We start from the raw sequence: 22,926 nt of genomic DNA on the forward strand, positions 1-22,926 counted from the left end.
TGCCCCCCGGCAGGCCACAAGAACGGGCTCAAATGTGCCATCTTACTTTCACATTGCACGGCCGAACGTGTGAATCCTTAAACAAATGGCTGTTTTTGAGTACCTGTGGTCTCCTGAGTGTCCCAGAATCTCACTGTTCCCCCTTCCTTCCAAATACACACACACACACACACACAAACACACCCACACACACACACACACACACACACACACAAATACATGTATGCACTTATTTATTCCAGAAGACCTGTTTAAGATTTCAATAGTGAAGGGTTCCATTAAAAACAACTTGAAGGGATTTTTCCACAGTTTGGATCATGCAAATGTGTTTTGGAGGAGAGTTTTTCCAGATAAAGCATCAAGGCTGTAAATGCCTCTGTGATGGAATGTGGTGGTGTCTGTCTGCAGCATATTCCGTTAAGCACAGCAAGCTATTTGAAGGCAACCATAATGTAGGACACATTTGTAGGCGACATGATGTGGGGCACATTTTTAGTTGTGTATACTGTATGTCTGTGTACATGAAGAGTTTGGTTCCAAACGATCCTCTATTTTGGTGAATTTTCTTAAATCATGTTGTTCATTTTTGTTTTCCAAATAATTTCAGTGGAACTTTAATTTGGTTATTGTTATTTGATTTATCTTTACTATCTTTATATTTACATCTTTACAATTAAAACAACACAACTGCACTTTTATTGATACTACCTGAAATACACAACATAACATGACTTTTGGGACCAAACAATTCACATATTTTTTGGTGTATTTATTGAAGCTGATAGGCATTTTTATATCTGAGTGTATACACACATTTGTGTGTGTTCACGCGCATGATTGCTTATACATGTGTGGGGCGTAGTGTGTGTGTTTGTTTGTGCATTTGTATATTAGCGTATGTTAGCTCAGGAGAAAGGCTCGAGGGCCTTGGTTACCCTTGGAGATGAAAGCTTCGGCCCTCTCGGGTGTCACTTGGCGCGGAGTGGCAGTTGTTACTACAGCTGCACGCGCTTGTTTAAATTCAACACAAAATCTTTAGAGGAGAAAAAACAGTAGGACTGACATCTGACCCCTGTGGGCCTCTGTAGTGGTCAGCGACTGCGACCGTGTAGTTCTCTCCCTCCTGTTATTTGCCCGCAGAATCAATAAGCCCCCATCGGGGGCCTCTCAGTCTCACTTTGATGTGCGACTTGGACTTCATTGGGTAAGGGGAAGGAACGATGGGTCATTCAAACAAATACTCGGCACCCCCTCAAAAAGAAACGACAAAAATGTCCAACGTGGCCTCATTGTGGACAGTGAAATGCGAGTCTTTCTCCTCTGAAGACTTGTCTGTGACAGACGTGTGTGGTAAGCCTGACCTAGAACATTCCTCAACTCTCACCCACGACCCAGGATGAAGTGAATCAGAGGCAGAGGTCAGTGTTATTGTAACGGCTACAATGGGTGCTTAAAGGCTTGAATGTGATATGGTATAGACATACAGTGTATGTATATGTATACTGTATGACTATACCATACATGCCCCAGAGGTTCAGTGTAAGCCTTCTGTCTTGTGCTTGCAAACAAGAGATGCAAAGGTCATTCTTAATTGAGATTTCTTTAGCTGTTTCCTTATATTATAACTCAGTATTTGGTTTTGAACTAAGGTAAGCTGCTTTGTGACAGCTTTTGTGATATGGTGAATGATGACTGATTATTACTTTGTCAGTCACATTAGAGGTGAACTGGATGGAACAGAAACGCTCTAGACCGGTACTGATGTTAGCAGTGTCTCTGAGTACCCAGAGGCCACTTAAGGCTCTTATCGCACTATTTGAAACCAAACAAGGTCTCCATCTGGTTCTTTCGAAAAAGTAAATGTTGTCTGCTCTCAACTAATCGACCAACAAGTTCATCATGGCTTAAAAGTGGTTGTCCACCTGTAAGTTTCTGTAAAGAGCTTCTTATAATCACAAACCCGATTCTGCTAATGGGTGAGGAGCTGAAGAAGTCACTGGGGTCTGCTTATTTGAGAGAGCACATTAAAATCGAGTTAAGGGGTCGGTCTTTCGTGGTCTAAGTCGTTTGATGGCTGTGGATCTGTGGGCTGGAGTGGGGATCCCACCACCCTCTGCCAGCCACCACAAAGCCCAAAGCCCAGTCGTGCTCTCCTCCTGGCCTCAGTTTTTCCCCCCTCACCTTTGTATTATGGGAAAGTTGCAGCGGGTGCCTAGCAACACCCCCTCTCCCCCAATAGCACTGCCTAAATTTGTAGCCATAGTCCCTGCTCAGCTGTGGAGTTGGTGACAGGTTCTGTCTGTGTGTGTGTGTGTGTGTGTGTGTGTGTGTGTGTGTGTGTGTGTGTGTGTGTGTGTGTGTGTGTGTGTGTGTGTGTGTGTGCGTGTGTGAGCTTGTTTGTGTGTGCGTGTGTGTGTGCATGTGTGTGTGTGTGTGTGTGTGTCTTTTATCTACTTCTTTGTTTTCGACCTCCGTCCGATGACCAAAAATAGACTTTGGTATTTGCTATCACATAGTTCTATCCCATCAAGTGGTTTAGACAAGGTCATACCAAACTGTGTCAGTAAGTCACATGACATGCTTGCGTTTCATTTACCGGGAAAAGCCTTTTTCCCCCAGCTAGCGTTCCCGGCTTTCCTGCTTGAGCATCCCGCTATGAAGCGTAGGGGAACGCCACGCTGCGGAGACTGGGAGATAATCCCCAGCATGCCTCTGGTGGCGGGGTGCACGCCCCTGAGCATTGTGCTCAGGATGCCAGTACCTGCCGGGTCAGCCCAAGTTAATTAAAGTGCTCAATGTTCCCACGACACACACACGGGGTGACCTGAGGTATGGGGGGGGGGGTGGGGGGGGCCATTCTTAGAGCTCCTTATCAGCTCAACCTGGGTCGTGTCGGTCAGAAACCTGTGAATGTGTGTTATGAGTTCTCTGTGTGAAGTCAGTCACAGGTTAGATTTAGCAAAGGAATGGACAACAAATGAATGGAGTACAAGTTATTAGTGTGCAACTAAACAAAAATGAGTGGATTTCATTGTATTTTTGCATATGGATATTGAGGCTATAGGGTAGACTGATAATGTGTGGTTTGTGGTGTATGACAAAAACTAGTTTAAAAGATGAACAAGGTCTGTATAGCATCATCAATGTATACAGGTAGCCCTACATTTAGAATATAGACAATGTCCTTCTGGCAAGAAATGCTGCGATATTGTACTCTGATAGAGATGAATGATAAAGCCTTTCAACAGAACATTGATCACTCTTCAGACTTGTGTAAGCTGCCAGTTAATGCATCATGAGTTGGTGTTTCGGGAAATGTTTCTCATATCCCACCGTGCACGGTTGTTCTGAACTACTCCAGACAGCAATAAATGTTTTTGGGCTGTGTGAGGCTCAGGTATTTCGACGTATTAGGAAGAACGCTGTGAGGGGGGAAATCGGGTTTGGTTAGGTTAGGTCTGGAGCATGCTGTTTTACTGTAAAGACAGCAGTGACCTGGTCACCTTGTCTGGGAGTGTAAGAGGGGAGAGAGGAGGTCTGTGTGTGTGTGTGTGTGTGTGTGTGTGTGTGTGTGTGTGTGTGTGTGTGTGTGTGTGTGTGTGTGTGTGAGAGAGAGAGAGACCTGACTGGGGGAGTGGGGGAGGAGCGAGGGAGTCTGAGAAATGATGCGTCAGGGCCTCAAGGTGCTTTCCCAAGAAGAAGCGGGTGTACATGAACTCGACTATCGTCTGGTTTATTCACTCTGCTTGTGTGTGTGTGTGTGTGTGTGTGTGTGTGTGTGTGTGTGTGAAGTTGGTGTTGGGGGAGTGAGAGGGAGAGCGAGAGAGGAAAATGCATAAACTTCATTCAAAAGTGTTTGCATGTCTGGGTACTGTATGTTCATGCGTGAGAGAAAGCAAAAGAAAGGATCACATCAAATGAATGCTACAATGAAAGAATGAAAGAGTGTGTATTTATGTTTAGTATGTACAGTATGTTTGTGTTGTGTGTGTGTGTGTGTGTGTGGGGGGGGGGGGGTGGCTTAAGTCACGTGAGCTACAAGATGTTGCCTCCAAGCCGTTTCCTGTTGATGGCAGAATTGTTGTTCTTTGCTCTCCTCCAGACGCAAAGCCATATTACTGGAGCTCTCGTAAGCTTCAGAGGTGAAGATTGATGAGTGGGTTTGTGGAGTCTGCTCGCTCACGTCATTTGCCCCTTATTTTGAAACGTGATATGCAAACACATGGCTGAGTTGCCTGAGTGCTCTGTTTTACTGTGGGAATTGGTGGGAATCTCTGCAAGAGACCAACAGGTATATAAAAAAAACTTTTGGAGCTCTGCTATTAAGTCTGGATTTAATGTTGTGTAATAAGGACCGAATTATTATTGCTTTTTTATGACCCAAATCTGCCAAGGGTGATTACACTTTATCCCACATTGGTGGGACTGAAGCTTAGGTTATAAAATGTAATATAGACAATAGACATAACACTGTCATTGATGATACATGCAGCTACTGGGAAACACAGAACACATTCAGTGTATTTATGTTATAGTTTATCTATGTTCCATTTTAAACAGCAAAAATATAAATAAAAAAAATACCACACACTTGTGTTCTCCAAAAATGGCAAACAATTGTTCCCTGGAAATACCCAGCAGGCACTTGTAAAACAACTGGGAACGTGATGTTATTTGGTTTGTGGTTTGGTCCTCTCGCTGTGTGTGTGTGTGTGTGTGTGTGTGTTTTGTGTGTGTGTGTGTGTTAGGAGATCCTCAGTCTCTACAACTCCCCCCCCCTCCTCAGTAGTGATGGCCACCTCATCCAGCTGATACCCTCTGGGCTAGTGTGTCTGTGGGCAGACTGACGTTGGTCTGTGGGTGACTGGCTGGGTGGGTGGGTGGTTGAGGGACGATTGCGTCTGTGCGAGCAGTCTGTTGGCCTGACTCACAGCCAGTGGTTGCCCAAGCTCTCTGTCATCGCTAGCGTACTGTATACCCCCCCAGTACAACCCCACTCTCCAGCAGTCAGGGCTTCCACTAGGCATTCAGGAGATGCCACGCAGATACCCTTTGTATTCCCAAATATGGGCCTCTTTCCTCCCTGTGCACAACCTCAAGGTCCCATGCCATAGCAAACCACATCTTTTAGGTTTTGTGTGTTGAGAGGGGTGATTTGGAGATTAACTCAGCCTCCCATTCCAGCTACTCCAAACACAAGACTCTCTTTCTAGTGGACAGTAAATAAACAGTTCCTTGGGGGGGGCGATATCCGCCTTCCCTGTTTATTAGCGCTTTGTGTTTTCCCCTGATGACCAGAGCAAGTCTTCCTGGACAGCAGTGGTATAAATAGATGCACTTACATGAATCCGTTGTCAGAGTGATTGAATGATGTCATGGGAATGTTTGAATGTGTCTGTGGAAAAGGGAAGACAGAGATAGGCAGAGAGAGAGAGAGAGAGAGAGAGAGATACAGAACAAACGAGAAAGAGACAGGGTAAGAAAGTCCCGTGTTGCAAGCATCCTGTCAGACTATGCCCCTTGGCCTCAGTTTGTCAAGGGCACTGCCAAAAAATGTGTTGTGAGTGGTAGGAAAGAGTTGTAATAGGTTCGGGGAACAGAGGGGAGAGGGAGGAGGGAGTAGCAGTAGGGGGAGGGGAGGCGGGGGGGTATTGGGGGGTCATGAGGACGGAAAAAAAGATGGGGAGGGGAGATATGGGGAAGAACGAGCTTGTGTACATGTGTCTGTGAAGGATAGATGATGAAAGAGGGGAAGACTTAAGAGGTGGGAGCAAGTCTGTGTGTGTGTGATCGAGAGAGAGAGAAAGAGAGAGAGAGAGGGAGGGAGGAGAGAAGAGGAGAGGAGTTAGATCTTGCCGAGTAGGCAACAGTTGTAGTGAGCAGCAGCAGGGCCTCGTCAGTAGCGTCTGGAATGCGTTGTGCCGTGGGAAAGAGGATGCTGCTGTGCCTGGACTGCGCTCGGACTCTCTGAGTCCATATGTCCAGCTCTCCCCATGGCTTTAGGATGAAGATCTCCAGTGAGTACACACCCGCTACCACTTACCTCTTCGTTTATCTCCTCCATTTCTACAGCAAAAGAAAGAGAAGTAAACATTATTCCCTTAATCTCACATCTCCATAGATGGGCATCCTTAGAAATACTGATTTGCTGGCCTGGTGCTCTTGACATTGTTTGAGTATTTGCTTTGTGATTGAGTTATACAGTGCTGCTGTTGTGTATTGAGGTTGGCTATCGTTGATCTGTTGGTCAGTGGGTGATGTGGGGTTTCTGGAGGCTTTTATTATTGTCTGAATTCCTGTTGCAAGTTTGTAATTCTGCTCTCTTGGGACCAACACATTTAAATACTCTTTACATTCCATACCGGAATGTTCTTTTCTGTAAGTTACATAAAAGTTGGTGTTTGAATGGGGCGGAAGGTGTCACCTTTTGGATCTTTTTTAGCGTACCGCCACTGGTATTCCGTGACATTGTCCCCATGGCAGTACTCTGTTTCTTGGCCATTGTCCGCGGGTGCCCAGTTACCCTGCGTGCGACTCCAGTGAAACCTCTGTCCCCATGGGCTGTTTAGTGACCCCCCCCACCCCCCACCCCACACCTGGCACCGTGTCTACAGTGTCTTTCAACTCCGAGATTCCCAGAGAGAGAAGGAGAGAAAGAGAGAGAGAGAGAGAGAGAGAGAGAAAAAATGAAAAAAAAGGAAACTGTACAGAATGTCTCCATATTGTGTTACGCGGAATGCCGAGTACAGTGGAATTCCCAGGTCGTGTTTCCTGTTGTGCTACTGTAGCGCAGGTCCCACCTGGTAGTGGAGGGGGGGTGAGGAAAGCTGGTCAGGTCTTCACTGTCTGTGCCCCGACACAATGCCCGTCCTCTCAGACAGCCCACAGGAGTGCCAGGGCTGGGTGAGCCAGGGGAGCATCCGTTACCTCAGACTGACCTCTCCCACTGGACTCCTATAGAACTGCCCTTTCCCCTCCTCCTCCTCCTGCCAGTTGTTATTGAAGTTCTCCACTGTGTTGGGAAGTCAACAATCAGCATTGGGCTATTAGAGAACTTTGATATGTGTTTGTTTGCCACGGTGAATGAGGTCGTGATGGCAACCCGGCTGACGCGGGCTGTCGGGGTGGAGGGCAGATGAGGTTTCTTGCGAGAGACCGCTTACCTGTCACCACAGCTGCCAGCTGAATGGGGACATGATTGTCATGTCACAAGTGATGAATGGCAGTGAATAGGAGAGAGCCAACGTGAGACCGGACCACACTGTACTGTACTGCCTGTTCTGGTGCTCTGATAGGCTGCGGTTTTGGCGTGACTTTCATTCATGTTGACTGTCCCTCTCTGTAGAGTAGAGCGTAGCGTGTGTGTGTGTGTGTGTGTGTGTGTGTGTGTGTGTGTGTGTGTGTGTGTGTGTGTTGGTGGGGGGTTGGGGGTGTTAGGGGAGGGGGGTGATGATGTGGGAGTGCCTTTGTGTCCCTCATTTAAACTTCACGCTCTCTCCGATTTCATTCATTTCACCTGGTGTAACATCCACACATCCACATCTTCTTTCGAGGAATACAGTTGGAGAGAAGGATAGAGTTGAACTAAAGTTCGGTTGTACTCAGTGAGAACACCAGTGAGATTCTTTTTTTCTTAAAAGGTGAGTTAAAGTAAACCAGTCATGGTGACATCTTCTGTTGTCATTTAGGTGATGTGTTCTTGCTCATCTATACAGAAGCGGGCATTAAAGATTGTTAATGAATGCCTTAGCTCATTAATGTTTCTTCTACTTTTGTTTGGACATGGCTTTCCTTAGACTTTGACTCTGGGTCCTGTGGAAAGATAGGTATACATCCACCTTAGAGCAATTTGTGGAAGAACATTCAGACTAGAACATTATTTTTAATAGACAATCGGTAGGTTGTTGGCATCTGTGTACCGTGTGAATAAGTCTTTGGTTTAGACGATATGCCTGGCAGTCAGTTTTTTACTGACACCTTTTACTGTTCCCTGTTGACCATAGCTTCAGCCTAAATTCCATTTCCTGTCTTGTCCCTGAAATCATTGGGGAGTTTGGAGCTGGTAAAGGTCATGCCTGGAAGACCGGGAGGTCAGCTGTGTGACCCAAGTCAAAGACAGAGGTCAGCTGCAGCTGTGATCTTTAATTGGCCAGCTGTGAGGGAGCCTTCACACATTTACTTTCAAGATGTCCAAGCCGTCTTGATAAAATCAGTCTGATTGACATTTCCAGAGAAATCTGTTGTGATACATCTTAACATATGCATTTATGATATAACCCTAGGAAAAGTACACTACTCTCATCTAGTCATATGCATTTATGAAAAAGTGCAGTACCGGTATACACATTGCATTACTTATCACACCACATCAACATAGGTGTAGATAGATATAGTGAAAACCAAACTGAACTCCTGTGCCAATGAACATTATTGTCTGTATGAATTGTTTTTAACTCCTGCCAATTACATTTTGTAAATGTTACGTAAGGGTTATTAGAGTTTATATTAAACTCTAGAGTTTACTTTAAACTTCAGTTTATAAGTATGAATCCAACTTTATTCCACAGGGATTCATATAATGTTCTGATGTTTTGACATGTCCAAAGCATTATTAAACCCCCCAAAACGTACTGTTTACACACCATGGGCTCAGAGGGAAAAACAGTTTGGGATGTGCGGGGGCACGTATTGAATCTCCCCCTGCACGCGAGGACCGTGTGTTCCCCAGCTATTATCAGTCTTTGAGGCTTACGGATAGATCGCCAAGGATATAGGAGGCTTTACGTCCAGGTTCTCATCATGACCAATGGGCCGGTCTGCTTGTAAGAGTTCTTTGGAGGGGGAATAGAAGCACAGTAAAGGAAAAAAGACCCACTTACATAACACTGTGTCTACAGCTTCCCCCCCCTCCCCAAACACTAAAGCATATTCTCAAATGGAGAGGATGACAAGCCTCCTGAGGAGGGACAGGCTTTGCCAGCGATGTTCTCTCTGAGCTGGGCTGTGTTGATAAAGCCCTGGAGTGAAGTATTTACTTGGCCAAAATATGTCCCCGCTGCTCTGGTGGGAAAGTCGTTGCTGGTAGAGTAAGGTCTGTGGGATCTCTCTGAGCAGACAGAGGAGGACATTCAAAATGTGTTTTTGTTTTATGTGTGTGTGTGTGTGTCTGTGTGTGTGTGTGTGTGTGTGAGAGAGAGAGAGAGAGAGAGAGAGAGAGAGAGAGAGAGAGTGTCTGTTCTACTGTGTACTGTGTTAGCAGGGTGTTTTTGACGATATCCTGCACTGTGCATTTCGAGTCATATCATCCAGTTTAATCAGGAGTTGTTACTCTTACTCACATATGTTTTTTTGACGAATGAGGTTCTAAATGTCCTCTGACCTTTCTGTCCATCTAAATGCCCTCTGACCTTTCTGTTTTGCAGAGATTGAAGCAAAAGAAGCCTGTGATTGGCTCCGGGCAGCAGGATTCCCGCAGTACGCCCAGCTCTTTGAAGGTAATGCCAAGATACCCACGACCAGTTTGCCAGCCACAGCACTGATATCACGCCCAGCAGTAGTCCACACGCCAGCCTAGGAGGTTATTTCCGTACGACTTTGTGGTGGTCGGAGTTTCGGGAACATCAAACAGTGGATTGGCGTAAAGAAAACTGTGGGATTACTGTCATGCCTGTTCTTGGCGTGGGCTTGGACGGGTGACTCAAGTGGTTGGAGAGATCGGCATATCCACCTACACTGTGAAAACGTTATCTCGGAATATTCAGAGTTGCCAGTGAGGGATTTTGTTGGAACAATTACACATACAGGATGAACAGTTTAGATTTTATTCACAGCATCATTGACAAAGGGTTCTCTGGCCCTCAACACCGCACCCTAAAGACGCTCATGTTATCCCTACATCTACCGTATGTAAAGATGCTGTATGTTTAACTGTAAGATTTTCCCAGGTTTTTTTTCCCCGGGTCAGTTCAGCATAGCTCCTTGTATAACTCACATAACGCTGCAGAACGGAGAGTATTGGCTTGAGAGCCTCGGTCTGGACAGTTCCAGGTTTAGAGTAACTGCAAAAACATGTCCTCCACTAAAAAGATTGAGGTCATGGGAGAAAAACACTGCATCGTTGTTGCTGACAAGAACAGACTCTCCCACAGAAAAGGGCTTGACAGTTCTCTGGCCAGCTGCGGAGTAGTAGGTGTGAGGGTATCGTGAATTTCCCTTCAGCCGGCCGGAGAGGTATTTAGATGAGAGAAACCCTCTCTCAGCAGCTTTCTCTCTTTTGATAAGCCCATTGGACGGTTGCCGTTGCCCAGGAAAACATTACTCTTTTCTTTCATTTGGTCCCTGTTTTACAAATGTGCGCATGTGGAATTCCCCCTGCCAAATGTAAGCAATGGCTTCAGTATAGGTTAGAGTTTCCACAAGTTCCAGACATCATGCACCTATAATTTGTCACTCTTGACATCTTCAGAGCTATAGGAACTGACTGTCTTTGCCACATGTTTGAACCATTTTTGTGGGGATGTTGCTCAATGCTTTGCTGCTCCAGGGACAGATTGATGCAAACCAGGCTTTGTTGGGGTCTGTATTTTCACTTAGAGGCAAGAGGGGGGGGGACCCCTCTGAAATGGCGCACTGCTCCACTACCGAAGCTAATTGCCCCATACAAATGCAGAGGAATGCTAGTTTTTCAGCCTGGTCTGGATTTAGTCACCAAGCCGTGTTACATAAGAGCAGGAGCCATTCTCCTGGCAAGACGTAATGGCTGCTTCAGCCCGCACAGGCCTGAGTTCAGCTTGCTTCGGGGCAAACTCTGTCTCTGCTCATTAACATCTACCCGGCCGAAAACAAGCTGGACGCTTCCCTGGCCTTGACTATCGCTCTGGAAAGAATGTGTTATTTAGGGTATCTCAAAAGCCAGGCAATGCCCCCCGCCCATCACCCCCCTTGCTTTTTTGGACATTAAAGGCTCGGACCATTGAGCAGTGAAAATAGCGGGGAGGGCATTAACAAAAACGCAATCCCTGTGCGCTCTTGTTTATCATGAATGTGATCTTTTGAGATGCTAGGGGGATATGCTTAAGGAATGCTGTTGCTAACCTGTAGGTTTCTTTTTTCAGATTCTCAGTTTCCCATTGACATCTCTCCTGTGAAGAAAGACCACGATTTTCTAGACAAAGACCTGGTGGAGCCCCTCTGTCGGTAAGGATTCTAGAGCATAATGTAAACCAATACTAAAACATGTCTGCTTTGCTTTGTCTTTAGCCTGGCTAGCGCCACCACTTCTCAATGAGACGTGGTCTGGGAACCAAACGTTCATTTGAAAAAATGCCCAGATCCGTTTATTGGGTGCCACGGATGTCTATCAAATCGCCTGTGCATAGCTCATCATCGCCTTGCTTTCCCCTGTTCTGTGATTGGTTCCCTATCTCAGGCGAAAATTTGCTCCATGGTCTCCAGGCTGCCTTAGCAGCGTGAATCAAATCGCGCGCAAGGCAGCATGGGAACACCCAGGCTACTTTGTCTTAGCAATTCTATACTTTTGTTTAGAATAAACTTTTGTTTAGAATAGTGAATTGAGTTCAGGTTATTTGAATTGGTATCATGTTATGTTGTGTTGTGTCATTTAAGAAGTGTATCAAAATAGTATCAAATTTTATACATTGAGTATATCGGGTTATCCAGTTTACTCTTTCGTGAATCTGTATGTTCTCTGCCTAGTGAATCAGATGTGAAGATTGAGTGTAGCTTATAGTCAGGTGAAAGGTGACTCCAGACAGTACTTATGACTTGGGCCCAGGGGATAAAGGCTCTCTGCCATTTGAGTGGCAGTGGTGGTGATCTCCGCAGATAAACAACATGAATTACACTTATCCCCGCTAGTGTGTCTGAGTAGACCTTCATAAATGTCACTGAATTATCGGATTAGCGTAGCTGAAATACAACAGACTGGCTTAGGTAGACTGCTAGACCTTTCTCTTTTGTCAGACGTAGCACGCCACGCCATGCCTTTGTTCATTTGAGGGTTTCTGACCTTTCGCTGCATATTGTTACACATGTAGACATAATTAAGCTCATTGAAAGCCCTGTTGTTGTATTTCTCATGTTATTATGACTGGAGGGGAGAGAGCTGACGTATCGTCTGAAGTGGTTTATATTTCTAAATATACTGACTTTTTTTTTCTATTCCACTGTCAGCCAAATGGTGTGTGTGTGTGTGTGTTTGTGTGTGTTCTCCCCGCCCTATACCCCAGCTTGAGTTTGAGTAAACACACGAAAATTAAGATGAAACCAGCATGGTCGCCATGGAGACTGCCTGTTTGGAAAAGAATGGGGGGTATGAGTGTTGGTTAGGGCTCTGTGGGGAAGGGGGTTACTTTACACAACTCAATATACTGTGACTCCCAACACTCCCCTCCTGAAGAAGCAACTCCTCTAAATTCTAGGCTCGTTCTCTGGTGCTGCAGTGGCAGAGACTGCGGCGTTCATCCCGTCCTGCAGCAGGACTTCTCACAGTGCCTGAATGGCGATTCACCTCAGCCTAAACCCACAGTAGCCACCCTCTCCTTAGCACCGCTAACTGGTGTCATGTGCTGGATCCTAATGATGATTCTCTGGGTGTGACTCAACCCTTATACCCCCCCCCATCCCCCCCATCCCCCCCAACTCTCAACTGCTGCTAGTTTTGGTGCTGTACAAATTCACATCAATATCCTGCTCAGATGAAACCCATCACAAGCACTACATTTTGTCATTTATGGCTGGACGTTGGAGCGCACAGTAGGCATTTATATACATATACACATGCTCCACTGGAATCAATCCCATGACGTTACCAGGGGTTAATTGCATGTTCTCTACCTTGAGCTTACCCGACTCCCAGATGTTTTTGTCATGAAGGAAGACGTCAGAGCAGCGGTTCAAACTAGTGGCTCCTAATCCGGCTCTGTAGGGATGACAGTACTGCTCGTCTAGTCCATCTGCTATTGCTAAGACACACCTGAGTGATCTTATAATTAAAACGGCTAATTATAATGACTAATCATATATGTACTGTACACATCATCAAGATGAGGTGACTTCTTCAAAACAATCAATTTAGCTGAGCAGAGGAGTGGAAAATTTGCCGTGTGTTGGTCCCCTTGGAGCAAGATTGGCAAAAAAGTTCAACCAGCCAGCTTACAGTTTACAAATGAGGGCTTGCCATTCAGTCTCCCTGCTGAAATCCAGGGCTTAAAACCCCCTTGGTGATCTCGCCCACATCTGAGGGCAGCTGTCGTCACAAGGTTTTGACATCAGCCTCCAGAGTGGGTCTGTGTGGCCATTAAAAGAAAAAGGCGTCCATTATCACACCACCAAACAGCGACGTCTGGCTCTCTCCCCATCGCATGCGAGCAGCCGCAGGAGAGAGAGAGGGGGCGGATTTAGTCATCTTTTCCCTCCGCCTGACGGCCGTCGGTCTGCAGCTCGGCGTCTTTAAAAGGCACGCCATTTTCTGCTTTTTAATGGCGGCCTCGGTGCCAGAGCCTCCAAGCCGGCCTCCAATCTCCTGGCTGAGTGGGGCCATAAACCCAAGACTCGCCTCGCGTGCCTCCCTCTCTGTCTCTGCTCTTTTTTTCACTGTTTACTGGAAATGCTGTAAAGCCCATTGTTGCTGTAACAACTTTCATGAGGGTTTTAATTGGAGCTAACGCTAAATTGGCTAAGCAAAATGAAAGGGTGGGCCAGCTACAGGGTGTTGGGTCAGAGGCCCCATTAGGCCATGCTCACCTATGTTTTGTTTTTTGCATGTTCAAGGGTAGGTTCCAAAAACTCTGAACTTGCCTGAGAAATGTCAATATTATGGCCTCTGTTATCAGGGCCCACATATCGATCCAGCGACTTTCCTGCCATACAGATCTCAGCTCTACAGACTCCCAGCAAGCCAGTGCTCACAAGCCTCCCCCAATTAGACACGAGGTCCAATGAGAAACTCCAGATCTGTCAATTAGCCTCCTTAACCTCATCAGCTCTTGAGCAGAGCTGAGTCGGTGGAAAGAGATAGTCCTTTGCCAGTCCACCGCACCACGTTGCTAAATCAGGTTACCGCTCGCTCTCTGCTCCTCGGGGAACGTGGGGATCTTCCTTTTGTAACTCGGTAAAAGGAGCCTGTGAGGTGGATGCAAATGCGAAGTGTCTCGGGGCAAAGCTGGTTTCTCATCATCTGTGTGTCTGTGCTTTCTCACCCTCCAGGCGACTCAACACATTAAACAAGTGCGCATCTATGAAACTCGACGTGAACCTACCGAAGAAGAAAGTAAGTCAAGCGTGTTTACTTTTTCTTTCAGCTGTATGTTCCCCTTTATCATTTGTTGATGTGCTGTATCTGTGTGGTAATGGCAGAAACATGCACATTATGTAATGTGCAATCTAATATAATAAATATAATATTATATAATATATTTAAATCTAATATGTATAGTAAAATTGAATGTGTACAATCTAATTTAAGATATTAAACATAACTCTCACAGGAATCAGTACTGTTGTGGCTTTCTTTTGTTTTCTTTAGCTTTTAAACAAATTGAAAAAGTGACATTCAATATTATTGACATGTTCTGTGGACTCTATGGCTGGGATTTGCTCTACTTCAGAAAGATAAATCCCCCCTTTATCCCAATAACCTAGATTGCCAGATATGGAGTAGAGTCCTCCTTTGTTGTGTCCAAATTGATTCATCTTGCCCATTCTATGGAATGTTGTCTGGTGGCCTTTCTATAGAAGAGCTTTTGGGATACATTGTTTCCTTTAAACTTGTGTAGTTGTTTGGTCTGAACTTGATCTTGAAGGTTATATCACACCTGTTATGTCACCACACTAGAAAATACCTTTTACAAGCTAAGCGTAATATTAGTTGACTCTCCATGTCCCCAGGGTACTCAGGGCCTTTGTTGCGAAACCGTGTAAATGTAATAAAAGCTTGAAAATACAACTCACCATTACATAAATTGTGCTGCTCTGGGTCTGGGCTGATGTGGCTGAAGGGAAACCACTTTGTGGAAATATCCCCCTGAAAAGCCCGTTACAAATGACACTCAGCAGATTGAGCATTCTTCATGTAACCCTGCCATAATGGGCCAGGGATATTGCTTCTGCAGTGTGTAATTCAATGTAAATTTAATCTGAAAAGCTTTTATGAATTGATGAATGTGTCTGAGAAGAGTCTCCCGTTCTGGCGTATCACATTTTCCTGGGCCTGTGGTTTATCAGTTTGCGAGTCCCGAGTGTTTGTGCAAAGTTGACGTGTATTTGGTGTCGGCGGCTGATTTAAATGCTAATGGTGTTGTTTTTCCCCCTAGTGCGAGGACTCTGATGAGGACGACCTGGTGGCCATCAGCGACAAATGGACATTTGAGTATAGCAGCCGTCGTTGGTCCAGACTGCAGGACATCGACTGTCTGCTGGGTCCAGGTGAGAGCCCGCGGGGCGGCGGTGGGCCTGGTGAGCTCGGCCTGGCCCTGCGCACCACCACCAGCAGCGAGAGCGTGTTGACGGACCTCAGCGAGCCCGAGGTGTCGTCAGTGCACAGTGAGAGCAGTGGCCACAGCGGTCACCACCACCACAGACGGGGCACGCATAGCGGCGCCGAGGACTCGGACAGCTCGCGGCGCACGTGCTCGGACTCGGCCGCTATCATGCCGGACCCCACGTCGCTGGCGCTCCCGCACGGCATGGCCCTACCGGCCGACGCTGGCCAGGGCTACGGCTCCCTGCCGGGCAAAGGGGGCAAGCGAGCGAGGGTGAAGGACTTCGTACGGCGTATGGAAAACCTACGGTCGCGTGGGGGCAACTCCGGCAGGGGCCGCAGGCCTCCGATAATCAGCGGCCCAGTTTTACAGCAGGAGCCAAAGACACTACGAACACTGAAGTGTGTGGAGATAGTGAACGGGGACGTGGGCAGGGGTCCGGATTTGGCCCCCCGCATCCCGATTCTGACGATCGTCCCGTGCCCGTCCAGCAGCGAGGGCAGCAGTAGCCAGTCCAGCGGCAGCGCGGTGAGCACGCCCAGCATGAAGGAGCGGCGGCCCCATCGACATGGCGACGACAGTGGCGGCGGTGGCCGGGCGGTGCCGGACGGCAGGCGGAGTGGCATGTACCTGGAGGACGCCGTGGACGCTCTGGTGGGGCACAACCGCCGCAACGAGTTCCGCTCCTACGAGGACCTGGTGGTGCACATCCCCAAGGACCACAAGCCGGGCACCTTTCCCAAGGCGCTCTCCATCGAGAGCCTCTCGCCCACCACCACCACCACCACTACCACCTCGAGCCTCCACAACGTGGCTGGCGGCGACTGGCACTCCCTGGGCAGGGCCAGCCCGGAGGTGCTCCCGCCACAGCGGCTACCCAGCCTCCGGGAGTCGCGGCCTGCCACCCAGTGCTGCACACGCGGGAGCCGCATCAGCGTGTACGACAACGTGCCCGGCTCGCACCTGTACGCCAGTACGGGCGACCTCATGGACATGGAGAAGGAGGAGGACCTGTTCCCGCACCTGGACGATATCCTGCAGCACGTCAGCGGACTCCAGCAGATCGTCGACCACTGGACCAAAAATGTGTTGCCCGGCGGGGAAGTGGTGGGCGATCGCGAGAGGTGTCAGGGAGAGGACGGAGAGGGGGCCGAGGGCGAGGGTGAGGATAAGACACCGGACCTGCAGTCCTCCAGCCAGATCACGCTGGACTTTGAGGCCAACTCGGTGCTGGAGGGGCAGACGACGACCAGCGACGGAGACCGCGACGGCGTGTCCCTGAATGAGACGGAATCCGGGGGCATGAGGGAGCGGAGAGACTCTGGGGTCGGGGCATCGCTCACGAGACCTAACCGGTGAGAATCACTACAAACGATTCCGTGTGTAAACCTCAGCTAGACTGTACCCAGGTGGACCACTTAAAAGACTGTTAGTGCCAGATGGCTCGATAAGTGCATCAATACACAGTGAAGGGATCAATAGAATCTAGTGTGTTTTAATTAAGACTGATACATTAAGCATGAGCAAAACAAATCCCTCCAGTGAATGTTACTGTATCACTGATTAACAGCTGTTAAAGTACACCCTGACATGCTGACCATTTATCCGAACCTTTTATCCACCTCCCTTTAGGCTACGATGGCCCAGCTTTCAGATATCCAATCGCCTGAGCCATTCGATGGCCTCCCTGCAGATCACCAACCAATCAGGAGGCCAGATGTGTCTGCTGCAGAAGTTCTCTCTCCTGCGGCTGACAGCCATAATGGAGAAGTACTCCCTGTCAAACAAGCATGGCTGGACCTGGTAAGAAGCACAAACTAACCGTTTAGATTGAACATGTACTTCTGAATGCAATTCCAGTACAATACAATACTCGTGTATAAACAAATGCCTACCAGTGAGACCACTATTTATACATATGATTATGAGTGATATTTTGAGGTATATGTTAATATTACACATACACACACACACACACACACACACACACATATATATATATATATATATATATATATATATATATATATATATATATATATATATATATATATATAAAAAATCCTGCTCTCAGTGGCAATTGCACCATAGTCCATTTGTGGGTGGTGTAATGTCTCATTAGTGGACTGATCTGATCCTGTGTTTTTGTCTCTCAGGTCAGTGCCAAAGTTCATGAAGAGGATGAAGGTTCCCGACTACAAGGACAAGAATGTGTTTGGGGTGCCTCTGATTGTGCATGTGCAAAGGACTGGTCAGCCACTGCCCCTCAGCCTTCAGCAGGCCCTGCGCTACCTCAGGAGCCAGTGTCTGGACCAGGTCAGTCCCACATTCAGCCTGAACCTGTAGCTAAATGTTCTAGAATTTGTATCAGATTCTAGAACAGTTTGCCTGCCTACAGCCACAATATATCTATGGCCTACAGCTACCTCAGGGCCGACTGTCTCAACCAGGTGACCAATCTGTCCTGTGTCTTTTCATAATGGCCACTAATGGCCAGGCCAGGCAAGTCTGTCTTAGAGTATAGCTTACTTATCTTTTTCATAATCCTTGGCAGTTTATTGATATTGAAGGTTTAATATGTGAGCGATTGCAGGCATTTAAAGAAATGTAGCGTTGATTTTGATGTGCTGTGTGTTTCCAGGTGGGTTTGTTCCGTAAGTCGGGGGTGAAGTCTCGCATTCAGGCGCTGAGGCAGATGAACGAGAACTCCCCGGATGATGTGAACTATGAGGACCAGTCTGCCTATGACGTAGCGGACATGGTCAAACAGTTCTTCAGAGACCTTCCTGAGCCACTGCTCACAAGCAAACTTGGAGAGACTTTCCTCCATATCTACCAATGTAAGAAAACATAAGACCTCATCTAGCCAACACAGTTATTTGGCTTCGAATTATTGATTCTCTTATACTCATGATCCCCCTTTCCTCCTCTTCTCTCTCTCTCTATCTCTCTCTCTATCTGTCATTTTCTGCTTCTCCCTCGCTCTCTGTAGATGTGCCCAAAGACCAGCGCTTGCAGGCGGTGCAAGCGGCCATCATGCTCATGTCGGACGAGAACCGTGAGGTACTACAGACGCTGCTCTGCTTCCTGAGTGATGTCACTTCCTCAGTGGAGGAGAACCAAATGACCCCCATGAACATCGCCGTGTGCTTGGCCCCTTCGCTCTTCCACCTCAACATCCTGAAGAAAGACAATCTATCGCCCAGGTATGTTAAGCTCTCTCTCTCTCTCTCTCTGTCTCTCACACACACACACACATGGACATGCCAAAACACGCATGCACGCACGCACGCACACGCACACACACACACACACACACACACACACACACACACACACACACACACACACACACACACACACACACAAATGCTACTGTGTCAAGCAGGTAGGATTTTAAAGCTTCATTTCAAAGCAAAACCACAGAATTTCCCAGTGACATCCTTACCACTCTTATCTACCATCTGAAGGGGAAAGAAAATGAAAGAAAAATCACTTTAGCAGGTAACTCAATAAACAGCCTGGCCTTTGCATCTGAGAAGGACTCATGTATCATGAGCTCCCCCAGTAAAAAAAAAAGAAGCCAAATAAAACACACGCTCAGACAGACACCAGAAGGACTGGCTCAGAAGTTCCCGAGGGGGGGGACAGAATGTTTTTTCTCTCCCAGTTACTTTTAACAAGGTCCTCTTCTGTGAAGGTACTCTTTAAAAACCTAGCCTTTTATGGGATCATGCTGTGTACAAACAAACTAACCTCTATACTTATCCAATTAAACCCCCAGCCCCCATACTTCAAGGAGAACGGTTTAGGAGCGTAAAAGAGAGAGAAAAGAAAGAGAGAAACATGGAGTGATGGACTCAATCAGATAGACAGAGAGATAGAGAGAGAGACAGAGAGGGAGAGAGAGAGAGAGAGAGAGAGAGAGAGAGAGAGAGAGAGAGGGAGAGAGAGAGAGAGAGAGAGAGAGAGAGAGAGAGAGAGATAGAGAGAGAGATGTAGGTGTGAGAAATCTCACAAAAATTAAAGTCCCTCTCTGCTAAGAATTCCTGTCCTGATAAGAAACTCCAGTATAAAGCCCCTTCCTCTTGTTTCCCCCTCAGGGCCATGCAAAAGAAGTACTCCACTGGACGCCCGGACCAGAAGGACCTGAATGAGAACCTGGCGGCCACTCAAGGCCTGGCTCACATGATCATGGAGTGCAACCGGCTCTTTGAGGTAAGGCACAGAGACAGGGAGAGAAGGCAAAATTAAGGGACCCTACATCTGGACAGTGTTTGTACTTACGGAAAGTGTTGTTTGATAAATTCTTTGGCAAGAGAAAGAGTCCATCAATTTAGGTTGCACTCTGCCTCACTCAGTTAAAAATAACTTTGGGCCAGGCTGGCTATTGCTGCTTCATCGTGCAATAGCTTTGTCACCCTGCAGCACTCATATAGACTTTACATGTGTGTGTGTGTGTGTGTGTGTGTGTGTACAGATTCCCCATGAGATGGTGACACAGTCTCGCAACTCATACGTGGAGGCAGACCTGCACGCTCCCACCATGGAGGAGATGTTCAAGTCCCTGGAGGAGGACGACGGCTCCTACCAGACCCACATGGAGCTCCGACTGCAGGGCCTCCTGAAGGAGACGCGCGAGAAGGCCAAGGGCTGGGTCTCCTGCTCCAGCCCAGACAACACCGAGCTCCACTACAAGAAGGTCAGTGTGGAGACGGCCTGCGGACTGCTGGGTAGATAGATACACACGGAGGAAGAGGTAGAAAAGTGAGGATGGGAGGGAGGGAAAGAGGGAGGGGGGGGAACATGACTGAATGACGGAGAGGGTGTTTGTTGGTTTGGGTGTTGGTGAGAGAAAACATTACTGGAGATTTATTGCCATCACTCTATTTGTCTTTTGACTGTTATTGCTTTGGCAGCACCAAGATATCCTACCGTCCCAAGAAGGATGTGTTTATATAGAGCTTGGAATGTCAGACTGACTCATAAGTTTTAAATCGTGACACTTGAATCACCTCCTGTCTTAGTAAAGCAAACATCAGCGTACCGTAACCATAGACCTTTGTATGTGTGTGTGTGTGTGTGTGTGTGTGTGGTGTTAGGTGGGGGATGGGAACCCTCTGCGACAGTGGCGTGTGTCCGTGGAGGTGGAGGCCCCTCCGTCGGTGGTGCTGAACCGCGTGCTGCGAGAGCGCCACCTGTGGGACGTGGACCTGATCCAGTGGAAGATCCGCGAGACGCTGGACAAGCAGACCGAGGTCTACCAGTATGTCCTCAACCGCATGCCCCCGCACCCCAGCAGAGACTTTGTGGTGCTCAGGTGAGACAAGAGGAGGCAAAGAAATGAAACGTCATGGTCCAGGCTCACTATAAAGCCTCTAAAATACAGCTAGTGCTAGTCACTATAATGGAGACCATTCATTGATATGCCACATTCAGCATGCAGCACATTTCATGAAGAGTTATCCCATTTTTTTGTTGAAGATTACAGATCATAAAATGGTCCCATTTTCAAAAGTAGCTCTTTTAGTGGTACCTAATACACAAAAAGACAAGTACTACTTTGTACACGTATACAACAAAAATCTTAGTTTGTAAGTAAGAAGCTGACTTTTTACTTTTTAAATTCCTGTTCTTCATAGGTCCTGGAGGACTGACCTGCCCAAAGGCACGTGTTCTCTAGTGTCTGTCTCTGTGGAGCACGAGGACTGCCCCATGTTAGGAATGGTGCGAGCCGTGGTGCTCGAGTCCAATTACCTGCTAGAGCCTTGTGGGTCGGGCAAGTCCAGGCTCACGCATATCTGCAGAGTGGACCTCAAGTACGTAGATCATAACCTTCTGTCCCTATGTTCACCTTTTCACACCTCCAATATTCACAGTGTTTGGATTTGAATGTACAGTACATAAAATCATTTGTGAACAGCTTTTCATTATCAGAAGTTTTACATCGAAAATGTATGATGCAATGAAAATGAAAGAGACTGTTATTTATTGGAGTTTATTTGATAGAGACAGATACAGTATACATAGACAAACTAAAAACAGCTATCTGATGTACAGTATCATAGTGTGTATAGCTAATGCCGTGCCAGCTCATCAGAGAGTACCTCCTCTTCTAGCACTACAAACAACTAGACATGCCAAATCTAAGACTTACCACCTGACTAGAACTGACATTTGAGTCTATGGAAGTAGTACTTATTGCTGGACGAACTTATCCTTGTCGCACTGTACCTTGATTGTTTTCCTTTTTTGTAAGTCGCTTTGGTTACGAAGTGTCAGCAAAATGTAATGTAATGCTAATTTACAAGGGCTATAATGATACTTACTTATTAGACTATTGTTTCTGTTTCTGGACATTAGAATGTGCTGACCTCTCCTGTGTGCTCTTGCAGAGGGAGGACTCCGGAGTGGTACAACAAGGCCTTCGGGCACCTGTGTGCCGCTGAGGCCGCCCGCATCCGCAACTCCTTCCAACCAATCAGCGCAGACGGCCCCGAGACCAAGATCTAGATTGTCCCAGCACAACACATGAAACCATAAACTCCAATATTTTCAATTTAGACGTCCTCGATGAATGAATGCATACAGGAAGGCTGTTGCACGGTTCAGATACCTAAATGCTCTTAGAAACCCATATGGGCCCATTTTGAGCCTGTAGTTTCATGCTTGCACAGTGATAAAAAAGTGAGACGTCACAGTCTCTCTGGTGCTGGACACTACATTATATCCACAAAGGAGCCTGAACATCCTGCCAATGTCTCTCTACATCAGTGGTACTGCATGATGTTCACTCTGTTGTTGTTCAATATATTATTATATAATATGTAATTATTTGATCTATAATAATAATAATATGTAATGTAATAATTTCTGAAATGTTGCTCTTATACAATGTATAGGACATTTAAAAGCTCTTAAAAGCTTCTGGGAAGCGAGTGTATGTTATTCATATTAAAGACAAAACTATATAATATGTCAGAGTATACGGTGTTTGTGCACATGCCTGTGTATATATATATATATATATACTGTATATCTCTGTGTGTATATCTACATACATTCTGTACAAGATGTATATATTGTAGATATATACCCGTGAATATGTAGATTGTTTTCTTATGAATATGTAGATATATTTTCCCATGTATTGACTATGTATTGATATCTCTTTTTTGCATTGATATCATCCTGACTTGTATGGTACAAAGCATTACTGATTTGTAAGCTGGTTTTACTTTAAATATTGTTGGAATGTTATTTTATTTTATTGTAAACCCATGATGTTTAAAGATTGAAAGGAAAATGACATGGGTTTAGCTTTTGCCAAACCTGATTTTGTAGTACTGGGCTACGTTTAAGAAATGAGGTGGAAAGTGTGTTTTTTAATTAAACTATTAAAAACTGCAGTAAATGATTGACTGAT

The 22,926-nt window shown here is 46.5% G+C and overlaps 1 protein-coding gene across 6 annotated transcripts in view; it reads left to right on the forward strand.

Moving 5' to 3' along the window:
* The window catches only part of stard13b (StAR-related lipid transfer (START) domain containing 13b), a 98,356-nt gene extending 75,430 nt beyond the window's left edge, over nucleotides 1-22,926 (forward strand). For 4 of the 6 annotated variants that reach the window (XM_048264330.1, XM_048264331.1, XM_048264333.1 and 1 more), the window contains 13 exons: nucleotides 9,423-9,494; nucleotides 11,115-11,196; nucleotides 14,227-14,290; nucleotides 15,333-16,855; nucleotides 17,133-17,303; nucleotides 17,657-17,816; nucleotides 18,142-18,340; nucleotides 18,493-18,706; nucleotides 19,604-19,718; nucleotides 19,981-20,202; nucleotides 20,603-20,820; nucleotides 21,143-21,319; nucleotides 21,896-22,926. In XM_048264330.1, the coding sequence (XP_048120287.1) occupies nucleotides 9,423-9,494; nucleotides 11,115-11,196; nucleotides 14,227-14,290; nucleotides 15,333-16,855; nucleotides 17,133-17,303; nucleotides 17,657-17,816; nucleotides 18,142-18,340; nucleotides 18,493-18,706; nucleotides 19,604-19,718; nucleotides 19,981-20,202; nucleotides 20,603-20,820; nucleotides 21,143-21,319; nucleotides 21,896-22,013 (3,335 nt within the window). In that variant the 3' untranslated portion in view covers nucleotides 22,014-22,926. Of the gene's footprint in view, nucleotides 1-5,737; nucleotides 6,018-7,618; nucleotides 7,641-9,422; nucleotides 9,495-11,114; nucleotides 11,197-14,226; nucleotides 14,291-15,332; nucleotides 16,856-17,132; nucleotides 17,304-17,656; nucleotides 17,817-18,141; nucleotides 18,341-18,492; nucleotides 18,707-19,603; nucleotides 19,719-19,980; nucleotides 20,203-20,602; nucleotides 20,821-21,142; nucleotides 21,320-21,895 lie in introns of those variants that run through there. The other 2 variants (XM_048264334.1, XM_048264335.1) reach the window with 2 other exon arrangements.

Source organism: Alosa alosa, chromosome 15 (assembly GCF_017589495.1).
Source record: "Alosa alosa isolate M-15738 ecotype Scorff River chromosome 15, AALO_Geno_1.1, whole genome shotgun sequence".
Classification (NCBI taxonomy): domain Eukaryota; kingdom Metazoa; phylum Chordata; class Actinopteri; order Clupeiformes; family Clupeidae; genus Alosa; species Alosa alosa.